Raw genomic sequence first — 13,261 nt, forward strand, 5'->3', positions numbered from 1 at the left:
CATGGCTCTTTTTTTTTATTTATAATATTTGTCTTCTTATTTATCAAAAAAAAAAAAAAAGGGGGGTAACAGCATGGCATATGAATTCAAAAAGTTTACAATATAACTGGCAACAAAAACATGGGTGCATATCCAAAATGGATACCATGTAAATGTCAGAAAAAAGGGGTACCATTCTTATTTGCAATTTATCTAGAAAAAGAAAGGAAATATTTCTCATTGAAACCAGATGTTTCTTCCCTTAAAGATGGGAGAAAAACCAGATCCACATACATTAAATTAAATTTTGAGGTTTAAATGCAATATTAACCCAGCTCTCAGAAGCCACCAATCCAACTCTAGATTGGTGGCACATCCATCAAAGGAAGGAGAGTAAATGAGGTCATCAAAATAAGTCTCGACCACAATGAAGCAAGTCAAAAGCGTGTTTTATCAAGATATAACTAGAAGCAAGGTGTACATACCTGCTGTCTCATACTAGAAAATTCAGGATGGCTGGCAGCAATAACTGCCTTGAACATACGAGGGGGTATGCCTTCTTGTTTCTGAAAGATGGAGAGAATAGGATTAACAAAGGAAAATTCAAAGGAGATGTGTCAGAAGATAAAATCATCAGCAATGACAAAGAGATGCAGGATCAAATCAATAGGACCAAATTATATGGCTATGATGACTACAAATTTTTTGTAACTTTAGACCATGTATAACTAAACAACTAAGTAAAAATATGAACAACTGGCAGAACGGCCCATCACTTGCTCGAGAGTTGGTGAGTTACAGGTTGAGGAAGCAAAACAGAACACAGATAAGTTGCATCAGAGAGCATTTTACTTGTAGTATCATCAAGGTGATGACAGAATCATGCAAAGCAAACTTGTACCAACGGGCATTAGCAGGTATTATGGTATAAATTGAAAAATGCCATGATCAAACCAACTCATAAAATAGGCAAAGGTTGCAAGAAAGCTTACAGAACTTGACATGGGGGCTGCAGCATTTGCAATATCAATTTTCTGGATGACAAATAAGAAGACATTATTTCACCAAATGAAGAAACAAAATAACAAAGACGGTGTATTTCTATAGTCCACATACCTCTGATGCTGGAAATGAGTATTTACCAGATAGCATACCATGAGCCAATTTTGTCCTGCCATACAACTTAAAAGTGTTAAAAGGATTGTTGTCAAACCCAGATGAGTAAACTAGGCTGAGCAGCAAGCCAGCAATCTGGCCTGACAACTGGTCCAGGTCATATCATAAGATGGGAATTACATATTTTTTTGTACATAATGATGATGCGCATAATGAAAATCAAAACTTGTGTCTTTAACAATTAAATTGAATTTCCAGGTGATAGGCTAGCATGAGATTGTGTATAAATTTTCAGGCTTTTACTGTTTATCTATTTTGCAACCTGGACCATGTCCACCATGTAACTTACAGTCCAACTGGTTGAAAGTAACCCAGCCATCAAAACACAACAATGACCGGTCTGGACCTGATGACCCTGTCAAAATTTCCATCTCACTCAAATAAAGATTATAGCATGTCACATAGTTACTATTTTGAAATCCATCGTATTTACTTCTTTACAAGCAGTTGGATGTTCGACCATATGACAGAACAAATGAATTGCAGGAAAGTGAGAAACATAGATTAAGCAATCAAAAGCTGGGAAAGCATTTTTTTTGTTTCCATCAAAGAAATGCTGCAAAAAGCTGTTGAATTCTATTGTTGGATTGCGGTTTGCGCTTCAAAAGTTTGAAGATTGTTGGGGTTTCTCTTTGTTTTTAGAGTTCTATTGTTGGGAGTTTTCTCCTTTGTTCAGTTTGTGTAGGAAGGACCTCTCATCCTTCCCTTGGTTTCTTCTCTTTCTTTTGTAACTTTTCTTTCTCCTGTATCTTTTCTTCTATTAATATATTCTTCTTTGTTTCTGATCAAAAAAAAAAAAAAGCTGTTGAATTCAGGCAACTGTAACATCCAAGAGGGAAAGTAACAACAGACAGCCATAACATGCAAAAGAGTAGTTTTTAAAGCAAAACATAACTGGAATATTGGAAGGTAATGACAGACAGCAATAACATGCAAAAGAGTAGCTTTTAAAGCAAAACATAATTGGAAGATTCGATCCTATTTAATCTAGCCTAAAGAGTATAATAAAATAATCATGTGGCGTTCTACTTTCTCAACCTCTATTAAAAACAGAATTGTTCATTATTATCAGTATAATAATAAACAATTCTTTTTTTCCTCCATTTGTTAGATGTTCCGTCATGAAAGGCCAATTAGCAAACATTTAACAAACCAAAAAAGAAAATATTAAAGTGTTCTATCAGAATAATAATAAACAATATCATAGATAAACAAATGAATTGATTAAGAAGCAAGCCCATCTTTAACACCTTTCAATGAGTAGTGAACTTGACAAAGTATAGAAATTTTCTATTGATAAAAAAGACATGCAGGTTACTTACAATTGCATGTTCAGATCTACAGTTGGATCAGCAGGAGCAGTCTCAAAAGCTGCTTTCAAACTTTGGCTCAAGTAATATCTAATAAAATGAATACACCAGAAAAAATCAAAAATAAGAAACAGGACATAAAAACTTAAAAATAATAATAATAATAATATTAATAACTCCAAAACCAAAAGCATAAGATTAATTCGTATGGGTTATATAAAATAAACTGACCGTGAATGGAAGGACTGTGTTGAGAACACAACTTGCATGGTTGATGCCAAGTAACAACTGCAAGAAATTAAATGAGCAAAGAAGAACAATATTTTTATAGGTATTTTTGTTAACATTGAGTTAAACCTTGCGCCTCAACATCCCCATCCAATTTCTTGCCACCTAAGCTGGGCCTCAGGAGCAAGAAACAAGAAATGACAATATTGGGCCCAGCAACATCCCAAGGACCTATTACCTGTTTCCAAGATTGACAAGTCCTGTATAGCCAGGTCCAAATAGTGGTTCAACTTCTTGTCCACTTTCTTGAATTCGGTTCCAATCAAAATTGGTATTCTGGTCAAGTTCCCTTTCAGCAGTAGTCATTTCAGTCTGGAAACAAGAAAATGTATATTGAGCTTAAGGTTTAATGAAATGTAAGTAAACAATGTTGATTCTCAAGCAACAACTATCATTTATCAAAAAAAAAAAAAAAACTATCACAACCAAATGAAATAATACAAACTGTGTAGGTTAGACTTACAATCTATATTTGTTAAAAAATTCAAAAATTAAAAATAGAATAAAATATAAAATAAAAAAGGGAAGTCATGAACAGCATGGGTGCAATCAATCAAAAACATGCTACAACTCAGAATATGCTTAATTTGAACTTTGAGAGAACCGCATTAAGAACCACTACATGATTCACTGACATAATGAAACAGAAGTCCAAAGACAGCATAGTGTCCAGGAACAAGAGCTTAAGCTCCATGCTGTCCAGCACCCCCTTTAAGGAAGTCCTCAACTCATAACCTATTGTTTTATTAATATTTATAAATAAATAAAGAAATAATAAAAAATAAAAATAAAAATAGAACATCCTCCATTTCTCCTCATTCCCAATAATTCACATAAAATATAAGGAAACTAACTTCCATACACCTCTTATACTCTTGCTATCAAATCTATCATGCAAACCTCCTTAAATATATTTTTTTAAATCAGATAAACCTCCTTAAATATTAATTTATATATAAGCAAATGAAAAATTTATTTAAAAACATCAAAAAAGTGTGCAATACAGGTACTACTCTGGCACAAATATGATTGAGATATGCTAGTATTTTACAATCAGAAAGAGGAAATATCTTCAGAGAATTAACAAAGAGGCTTGAGTAAGTAATTACTTGTGTGAGGAAGGCAACATCGGTCATTGAAATACAAGTTTTTTATCACAAGTTTCCAGATTGGCACTAAATGAGATGGAGAGTTCTCCCATGCTCATTTACATGAAGCATGCTAGTAAGGAGAAGACTGATACACATGTTTGGAACCCACCAAAGAAGAGTTTTCACTCTCCTCTTTCTTTAAAGCCCTTTTACCTTTGATCTTAGTAAGGTTTCCAGTGTCAACCATATAGTGTTCTTGTACATCATCCAAGGTAAAGTTTTTTTTATGCAAAACAGTTTAAGAAAGACACTTTATATTAGAACAATTGAGAAGTAGGGGCTTCATTACGGTGAACTGTTGTACTTTATAAACCACCCAACACCACCCCCCACAGCCAAAAAAAAGAAAAATTAAAAAACAGAGCAGGAGGTAAAATCAGCAAATCACATTCTCCTTGACTGTGAAATAGCAAGATGCATTTGGGCTTTAGTTTTTTTACTATGTTTGGCTCTATTAAAGGTCTATGGTGTCATGAAGAGGTTATTGCTGAAAGATTGGTTCAGATTCATTGCTAAAAATTAGGAGATCCACCGCTGAAAATTAGGAAATATTATCCATATTTAGAATATTTTAGTATATTTTATTCTTTAAATTTGAATTTTAATTATTTCCTGTGAATAGGTTGCTCCCTTGAATAGATTTTGATCATTGTATCTATAAATATGATTGTAGATCCTGTGTACACTGCAGTAATAAGAATCAGAAATTAATTCTCAATTCATCTTTGTGTTCATGGTATCAAATCCGCCCTAAACCCTAGGACAGGCTTTTGAGCATCAAGCTAACCACTCACAAAAAAAATCAGCATTTATCCGGATCCTCTACCAGATTTTTTTCTATTTTCTTGATATGGTTTATATTCCAGATTTCTCGTTTATTTCTCAATCTGGTTCATTAACCAGATTTGCAGAAGCAATATATTCATCTTTAGTTCTTCTCTTCCTTAAACTATTTCTCTACAATATCTGGGGTATCTTCTGATGAAACCTTGTAGATTCCTCTAACATTTAGACTTCTTAGAATGGTCAGATTTCATTAATTTGGGCTACTAAAAGCCCAATCCTACATATCACTACACCTTGACCGAATGATCATAATTTCTTGCAGTGGTCACAATCCGTGAAGTCATTCATGAGAGGAAGGGGTAAGATCAATTATTTGACTGGTATAAAACATGCCCCAAAATCTAGTGATCCTACATACCATGTCTGAGATGCAAAGAATTTTATGATTTTATAATGGCTCGTTAGCCCTATGGAACCAGAGATCGGCCAAACATATATGCATCTTGACACTGCCAAACAACTATGGGATGCAGTAAGTGAGACATGCTCAGATTTGGGCAATTCCTCACAAGTTTATGAGTTGAAAGCGAAGATCAGGAATGCAATGTCAGGGAATATGTCTGTAACAAGTTTTATTATATGTTGAAAAGTTTATGGCAAGAACTTGACTAGTTTTATGGCCCTGAATGGGCATGTGCTAAAGACAGTGCTCAATATCAAAGGACTGTAGAGAAGGACCATGTTATGGAATTTTTAGTCAGCCTGAACATGGATTTGGATGAAGTGAGAGGTCGTGTTCTGGGAAAAGAGTCACTGCCCTCAATCAGTAAAGCATTCTCTGAGGTTAGATGAGAAGAAAGTCACAGGGGAGTGATGATGGGAAAAAATTTGTTCAACAGTGAGAATTCATTACTTAATACCTACTACACTAGCCAATAAAACTGCTACAGCAACATACAATCAAAGACCTGCAACCCAGATATCAAAGAATCCTGATGAAAAGCCCATGGTTTGGTATGATTATTGCAACAAGCCTTGGCACACTAGAGAGAAGTGTTGGAAATTGAATGGAAAACCAAAAAATTAAAAGGAAAGAAAACCTAGAGAAAAGATTGGCAGTGAAATGCAAGCTATAGCAGAAATCGAGATTCTTTTAGCAAAGAACAACTAGAGTATTTCTCCAAAATGATGAATCATGTCCAACTTTCAAGTGTACCCTCTGGCTCTTTGGCTCCAACAAGTAATGCATTTACTAGTTCCCTAAATTCAAATACCATGGATCATTGATTCTAGTGCATCTGATCACATGACCAATCAATCATAATTATTTACCACTTATTCCCTATGTTCTATAATTATTTGTGAAAATCTAATTCTCAAATACATCCTCCATGTTCCCAATCTTTCTAGCAATCTTTTGTCAATTAGCAAATTAAACAAAGATTCTAACTGTTTTGTAAAAATGCAAGGAGGATGATTGGCAAGTCTAGGATGACTGATGGACTCTATTATTTTGATAACAGCTAAGATTATCTCAATGTCCCAAAATGCTTTTGTGGAGGGGCGGCAAATCATGGATGCAGTGTTGGATGCTAATGAAGCAATTGACTCCATTGTGAAAAGCAATAGAGGGGCGATTCTCTGCAAATTAGACATTGAGAAAGCCTATGATCATGTGGACTGGGCGTTTCTTTTAGCGGTGTTGGAGAAGATGGGGTTTGGGGAAAGATGGGGTTTGGGGAAAGATGGTGCAGGTGGATAAAGTGATGCTTATCCACTGTTAGGTATTCAGTTATGGTGAATGGAAACCCTATTGGTTTTTTCCAAAGCTCAAGGGGGTTAAGGCAAGGAGACCCCCTGTCGCCTTACTTATTTGTAGTTGTGATGGAGGCCTTTAGTTGTTTGCTAAAGAGAGCAGTGGCTAGGGGTTTTTCGTCGCCTTGTTTGATTCGGGGAAGAAGAGGCGAAGGGGTCCAGGTATCACATTTGTTGTTTGTTGATGATACGTTGATATTTTGTGAAGCAAAGGAGGATCGGTTGTTGTACTTGTGCTGGTTGTTAATGTGGTTTGAGGCAATTTCAAGGTTAAAAGCAAATTTGGAGAAAAGTGAGCTGATTCCGGTTGATAGAGTTGAGAATGTGGATGAGTTGGCCGATGAGTTCGGTTATAAGGTGGGAAAATTGCCTTCCACTTACCTAGGAATGCTGTTAGGTGCTCCGTTTAAATGTGTTGCAACGTGGGATGGAATAGAAGAAAGATTCAGAAAGAAATTGGCTATGTGGAAACGTCAGTACATTTCAAAAGGGGGGAAGATTACTTTAGTGTGAAGTACCTTGTCCAATCTGCCGATTTATTTTATGTCTATTTTCCAGATGCCTAGGGTGGTTAGAATCGGATTGGAGAAGATCCAAAGGGACTTTTTGTGGGGTGGTGGGGCTCTTGAGCAAAAACCGTACTTAGTAAGGTGGCCAATTGTGTGTTTAGACAAAAGAAGTGGAGGGTTGGGGGTCAAGAGTCTTGGGGCTTTCAATAGGGCTCTCCTTGGCAAATGGGTGTGGCACTTTGCAAATGAAAGAAAAGCACTTTGGAACCAAGTGATTAGAGGGAAATACGGGGAGGAAAGAGGAGGGTGGAGATCTTGTGAGACTAGGGAAGCGAGTTGTGGAAGGCAATAAGTAAAATGGGACATCTAGTAACCCCTTTTTTTGGCTTTGTGGTGGGGGATGGTGAGAAGGTGAGGTTTTGGAAAGACAAGTGGTGCGAAACCATCTCTTTGTGCGAGGCTTTTCTTTCTTTATATGCTTTAGCTTCGAACAAAGAGGCTTGGGTAAATGAAGTGTGGACAGCCAAGGGAGAAAGGGGGGGAAGTTGGAACCCTTGTTTCAATAGACCTTTCAACGATTGGGAGTTGGAAGAAGTGGAAAGGCTGTTTTGTTGCTTGGAGGGGAAGAAGGTTAGGGTGGATGAGGAGGATAGGGTGAAGTGGATGGAAACAAAGGATGGGGTTTTCTCGGTAAAATCCTTGTATAGGACTATGTAGTCGAGGTCTCTTGCTTCTTTCCCTTCGAAGATTATTTGGAACTCTTGTGTGCAGCCCAAACTAAGCTTTTTTGCATGGGAGGCTTCTTGGGGGAGAGTTCTAACCTTGGATTGTCTGCAAAAGAGAGGTTGGGTTATGGCAAATAGATGTTTTTTATGTCATACGTGTGAAGAGTCAATTGACCACCTTCTCATTCATTGTGAAAAAACAAGGGAAGTGTGGATGTTGTTCCTTTCTTTTTTTGGAGTTTCTTGGGTTTTTCCTCTTTCAGTCAAGGAAACCCTTTTAGGTTGGAGGGGCTCTTTTGTAGGAAAGAAGAGGAAGGTGGCGTGGCAATTGGGACCGTTATGTTTGTTTTGGGTTATATGGAAGGCCAGAAATTCAATTGCTTTCGAGGATTGCGGGCTGTCCATTCAAAAGCTGAAAGTATCTTTTGTGTATTTATTGTAGTCGGAAACCAAATTGTGGATAAAAGATGGTCCTTCGACCTTAATAGATTTTATAGAGTAGGTGTGTATGCGTTAAGGGAGAGGATTTTTTTTTTGTTTTTTCCCTTGTTGTATGGGCCCTTTTGTAAGGGGGTAAGTTCCTTTATACTGTAATTTGGTGGGTCGCTATTTTAGCACCTCTTTGCAATACAATTATATACTTATTGATCAAAAAAATTATTTTGATAACATCTTTCTCAAAGGTGGACAAGCTCAAGCTGCAAGTAATAGTGTGACTTCTATTCCTGTTAAAGACAAAATAATGGTATGGCAGAATAGGTTACGTCATCCTAATTTTTCTTATTTGAAACAATTATTTCCAACTCTATTCAAAAATTTGAATCCTTTAATATTTCAATGAGAAGTTTGCCAGTTATCTAAACGTCACCATGTTCATTCTTTGCCTCATCCTTATCCAAGAATCCAAAACATTTTACCTAATTCACAGTGATGTATGGGGACCTTCTTGAGTCACAAGCATAACCAAAACCAAGTGGTTTACTAAATTCATTGATGATCATACCAACGCCTATTTGGCATAGCTCTTAAAAGAAAAATCCGATGTCGAGGAAGTGTTTAAAGAGTTTTATTCCGTGATTGAAACCCAGTTCTGCATTCGAATACTAGTCTTTTGAATTGACAGTGGAAAGGAATACTTCCACTCTATTCTTAGTAGATACTTTAAAGAAAAGGGAATGATCCACTAATCCACATGCTTTGATACTCCACAACAAAATGGTACAACTAAGAGAAAAAACCGTCATTTACTTGAGGTGACTAGGCCTATAATCTTCACTATGGGGATCCCAAAATACTTGTGGGGTGAGGTTTTCCCCACGACATCTTACTTAATCAATATGATGCCCTCCAGAATCTTGAAATTTGGCATCCTCTAAATAGATTACTACCCATCTTCCCACATAATTGCATTTTTACTTCTCTACATCTAAAAATCTTTGGTTAGACTACATTTTTCCACATCTACAAACAAAACAGTTCTAAACTCGATCCTCAATCAAAAAAGTGTGTATTTGTTGATTATTCTCTAAAACAAAAAAAGGTAGGGGAGCTTTACAAGTTATTGGCTAAAGTGCTAGCTAACAGACTAAAGAAAGTAGTTGGAAAGGTGGTCTCTACTTCTCAGAATGCCTTTGTGAGGGGAAGACAAATTTTTGACGCTTCCTTAATTGCAAATGAAGTGATAGACTTGTGGCAGAAACGAAAAGAAAAGGGCCTTATTTGCAAATTAGATATAGAAAAAGCTTATGACAGTATCAATTGGAAGTTTTTGCTGAAGGTGTGCAAAATATGGGTTTTGGGTCTAAGTGGGTGGGGTGGATGTGGAGCTACCTATCCTCGGCTAAATTTTCAGTGTTAGTTAATGGAGTGCCTGCAAGCTTCTTCCCTAGCACTAAAGGCCTTAGACAAGGAGATCCCTTGTCTCCTTATCTCTTTGCTATGGGAATGGAAGTGTTAGATGTTCTTATTAGGAGAGCTGTGGAGGGGGGTTTTTTATCAGGGTGTAACATAAGGGGTGGTAGTGGACTCCCTTTGAACATCTCTCATTTGTTCTTTGCTGACGACACAATTATATTCTGTGAAGCCAGAAAGGATCATCTAACTCACTTAAGTTGGATTTTATTCTGGTTTGAAGCGGCTTCAGGCCTAAGGATCAATTTAGCCAAGAGTGAGATCATTCCAGTTGGAGAGGTGGTGGAGATGGAGGTGTTGGCTGTTGAGCTAAGCTGCAGGGTGGGGTCTTTACCTTCTCAGTACTTGGGTCTTCCTTTAGGGGCCCCCAATAGAGCGCCATAAACGTGGGATGGGGTGGAAGAGAGGGTTAGGAGGAGACTAGCTCTTTGGAAACGGCAATATATTTCTAAAAGGGGAAGAGTCACTTTAATAAAAAGTACTTTGGCTAGCATGTCAATCTACCAAATGTCTATTTTCAGAATGCCCAAGGTCGTTGCTAGAAGGCTTGAGAAAGTGCAAAGGGACTTTTTGTGGGGAGGGGGAAATATGGAGGGGAAAATTCACCTGGTTAAATGGGAGGTGGTATGTACAGACAAGGATAAAGGTGGGCTAGGTCTTAGGAAGCTAGCTATGTTGAACAAAGCTTTACTTGGCAAGTGGATATGGAGGTATGCTTGTGACAAAGATAATCTTTGGAAACAAGTGATCAAGGTGAAGTATGGGCAGGAGGGTCTTGGTTGGAGGCCAAAGAAGGCTAATGGGGCGGTTGGAGTAGGGGTTTGGAAGGAGATTTGGAAAGAATCAGAGTGGTGTTGGGGCAACATGATATTCCGAGTAGGAAAGGGCAACACGATCAAATTTTGGACAAATGTGTGGTGTTCAGAGTCAGCGTTGTCCCACTGTTTTTCCTCACCTCTTTGGTATGGCTGTTCAAAGGAAGATCAAAGTTCGGGTCAAGGAAATTGGAACCTAAATTTTTTGAGGGATTTCAATGATTGGGAGTTGGATTTGGTTGGGGATTTTCTCCATATATTGAGGGGTCACAAACCCTCATTGGAGGAAGACTCAGTCCTGTGGAGGAAAGGAAGAAGTGGTCAGTTCAAGGTCAAGGAAGCTTATAGTTTGTTGGCAAAGTCTGATGACACAGGCTTTCCCTCAAGAAGCATTTGGGTGGCAAGGATGCCAACTAAAGTTGCATTTTTCTCGTGAGAGGCGACGTGGGGGAAGGTGCTTACTTTGGATAGACTTCAAAGAAGAGGACTGCAACTTCCAAATTGTTGTTTCTTGTGTGGATGTGAAGAAGAAAATGTAAATCATATCCTTATACATTGTACAGTGGTTAGAGCTTTATGGGATATTGTTTTTGGTTTAGTTGATGTGAAATGGGTTTTTCCAGAAACTGTAAAGGAGGTTTTAGCTAGCTGGAGGGGCTCGTTTGTGGGAAAGAAAAGGAAAAAGATCTGGGACGCCATTCCGTTGTGTATTTTTTGGACGGTGTGGAATGAGAGGAATAGATTAGCTTTTAGGGGAGGGGGGGGGTGGTTGAACGTTCAGAAGTTAAAGAATTTTTTTATCTGTAATTTGTGGAGTTGGGCCAAATTGTATGTAGGTGAGGAGGCGTTCTCCCTTATAGGCTTCCTAGAGTGGATAGCATCCACCTAAAGGGAGGTAATTCTTTTTGTCTTTGTTTTTTGAGGCCTTAGCTGCCTTGTATACTCCCTGTATACTTTGTGGCGTTTTGCCTTTTTATGCATATCCTTTACTTATCAAAAAAAAAAATAAACTTGTTGTAACTATGGATGTGATATTTTTTGAAAACCAACCCTACTTCACCAAAAATCATCTTCAGAGGGGGAGCATTGAGAGAGAAGATCCTTTTTGCGAAGTGATGGGACCTTACCCATGTCATTATCGAGTGACCCACAAAAATACCACTCAGAAACATTACCCACCGAACCTTTACCCATTATCCAACCTTTCCCTAATGGACCAAGCATTATGGATTCAAATCCAAGGGGAGAACCACTACAAAAACAAACTCAAACTGAGTTATGTGTCTACTCTCAAAGGAAAAATAATCAAAATGGAGAGTCACAGTTGAATAGAAGCCAAACAACTCCTCCAAATGGTGGCCCTTTGAACGAAACAGGTATCTCTTTGCCAAACCTATGTTCAACTCCTAAATCTAGTCATCTAGACATTGCTTCACATGAATTCAATGTTCCCATTGCACTTAGAAAGGACACATGTTCTTGCACTATGCATCCTATCACAAAGTATGTCTCATCCTATAAACTTTCTCAGAACTATATAGAGCCTTTACTTCTAATCTCTCTAGTGTTTCACTACCTAAAACTATATAGGAAGCCTTGGGTCACACTAATGAAGGATGACAATCATGGAAGAGATGAATGCTCTTAAGAAGAATGGTACCTAGACAATTGTTGAACTACCAAGAGATAAAAGAATTGTGGGTTGTAAATGGGTATTTGTGATTAAATAGCAAGCAGATAGAAGCATTGATAAGTACAAGGCAACGCTTATAGCCAAAGGATTCACCTAAACTTATGAAATTGACTATCAGGAGACTTTTGCCCCTATTGCAGAAGCTGATTCGATATGCGTACTACTATCCTTGCTGCAAATTTGAGTCAATCGATGCCTCAACTCGATGTGAAGAATACTTTTCTAAATGGAGAGCTAGAGGAGGAGGTCTTCATGGACCTACCACCAGGTTTTAAAAGCATGCTTGGAGCTAGAAAAGTATGTAAGTTAAAGAAGTCACAAGTAATGTGTACCTTTTTTGAAATAGGATTATAGCACTTGTACCTTTTTTGTTCAAGTAGAATAATCAACAAATACACACTTTTCTGATTGAGGATCGAGTTTAGAACAGTTTTGTTTGTGGATGTGGACAAATGTAGTGCAACCAAAGATTTTCAGATGTAGAGAAGTAAAAATGCAAATATGTGGGAAAATGGCTAGTAATCTATTTAGAGGATGGCAAATTTCAAGACTTTGGTGGGCATCATATTAATTAAGTAAAATGTTGTGGGAAAAACCTCATCCCAAAAGTACTTTGGAACCCCCATAGTAAACATTATAGACCTAGTCACCTCAGTAAGTTTGATTGATTCACCAAGGTTGTCAAAAGGTATGGACATCAACAAAGTCAAGTCAATCACACGTTGTTCTACAAACACTCAACTACTTGTAAGATAGTCATATTCATTGTATATGTGGATGACATTATCCTTACCGATGATGACATAATGGAGCTAGAGGTCATAAAGAAGTTCCTTGAAAGAGAATTTGAGATTAAAGACCTTGTGGCTCTAAGATACTTTTTAGGCATGGAGTTTGCAAGGTCTAAGAATGAATATTGTATCATAAAGAAAGCATGTACTTGACTTACTTGAGGAGACCAATTTATTTGGTTGCAGACAAGTAGAAACCCTAATGGAGCCCAATCTTAGGCTACAACCACAAAGTGCAAATAAGATGGTAAATCGGGAGCAATTTCAAAGGTTAGTTGGAAGACTCATTTATCCATCTCATACCCGACTAGA

General features: G+C 37.5%; 1 protein-coding gene across 1 annotated transcript in view; it reads right to left on the minus strand.

The window, feature by feature from the left end:
• LOC100264052 (ubiquitin carboxyl-terminal hydrolase 14) overlaps nt 1-13,261 on the minus strand; it is a 37,769-nt gene that overhangs the window by 9,391 nt on the left and 15,117 nt on the right. The window contains exons 6-11 of the mRNA XM_010645966.3: nt 2,932-3,065; nt 2,697-2,753; nt 2,478-2,555; nt 1,096-1,150; nt 972-1,013; nt 465-545 (exon numbers count right to left, since the gene is read on the minus strand). Of these exons, the coding sequence (XP_010644268.1) occupies nt 465-545; nt 972-1,013; nt 1,096-1,150; nt 2,478-2,555; nt 2,697-2,753; nt 2,932-3,065 (447 nt within the window). The remainder of the gene's footprint in view (nt 1-464; nt 546-971; nt 1,014-1,095; nt 1,151-2,477; nt 2,556-2,696; nt 2,754-2,931; nt 3,066-13,261) is intronic.

Source organism: Vitis vinifera, chromosome 19 (genome assembly GCF_030704535.1).
Source record: "Vitis vinifera cultivar Pinot Noir 40024 chromosome 19, ASM3070453v1".
Lineage (NCBI taxonomy): Eukaryota > Viridiplantae > Streptophyta > Magnoliopsida > Vitales > Vitaceae > Vitis > Vitis vinifera.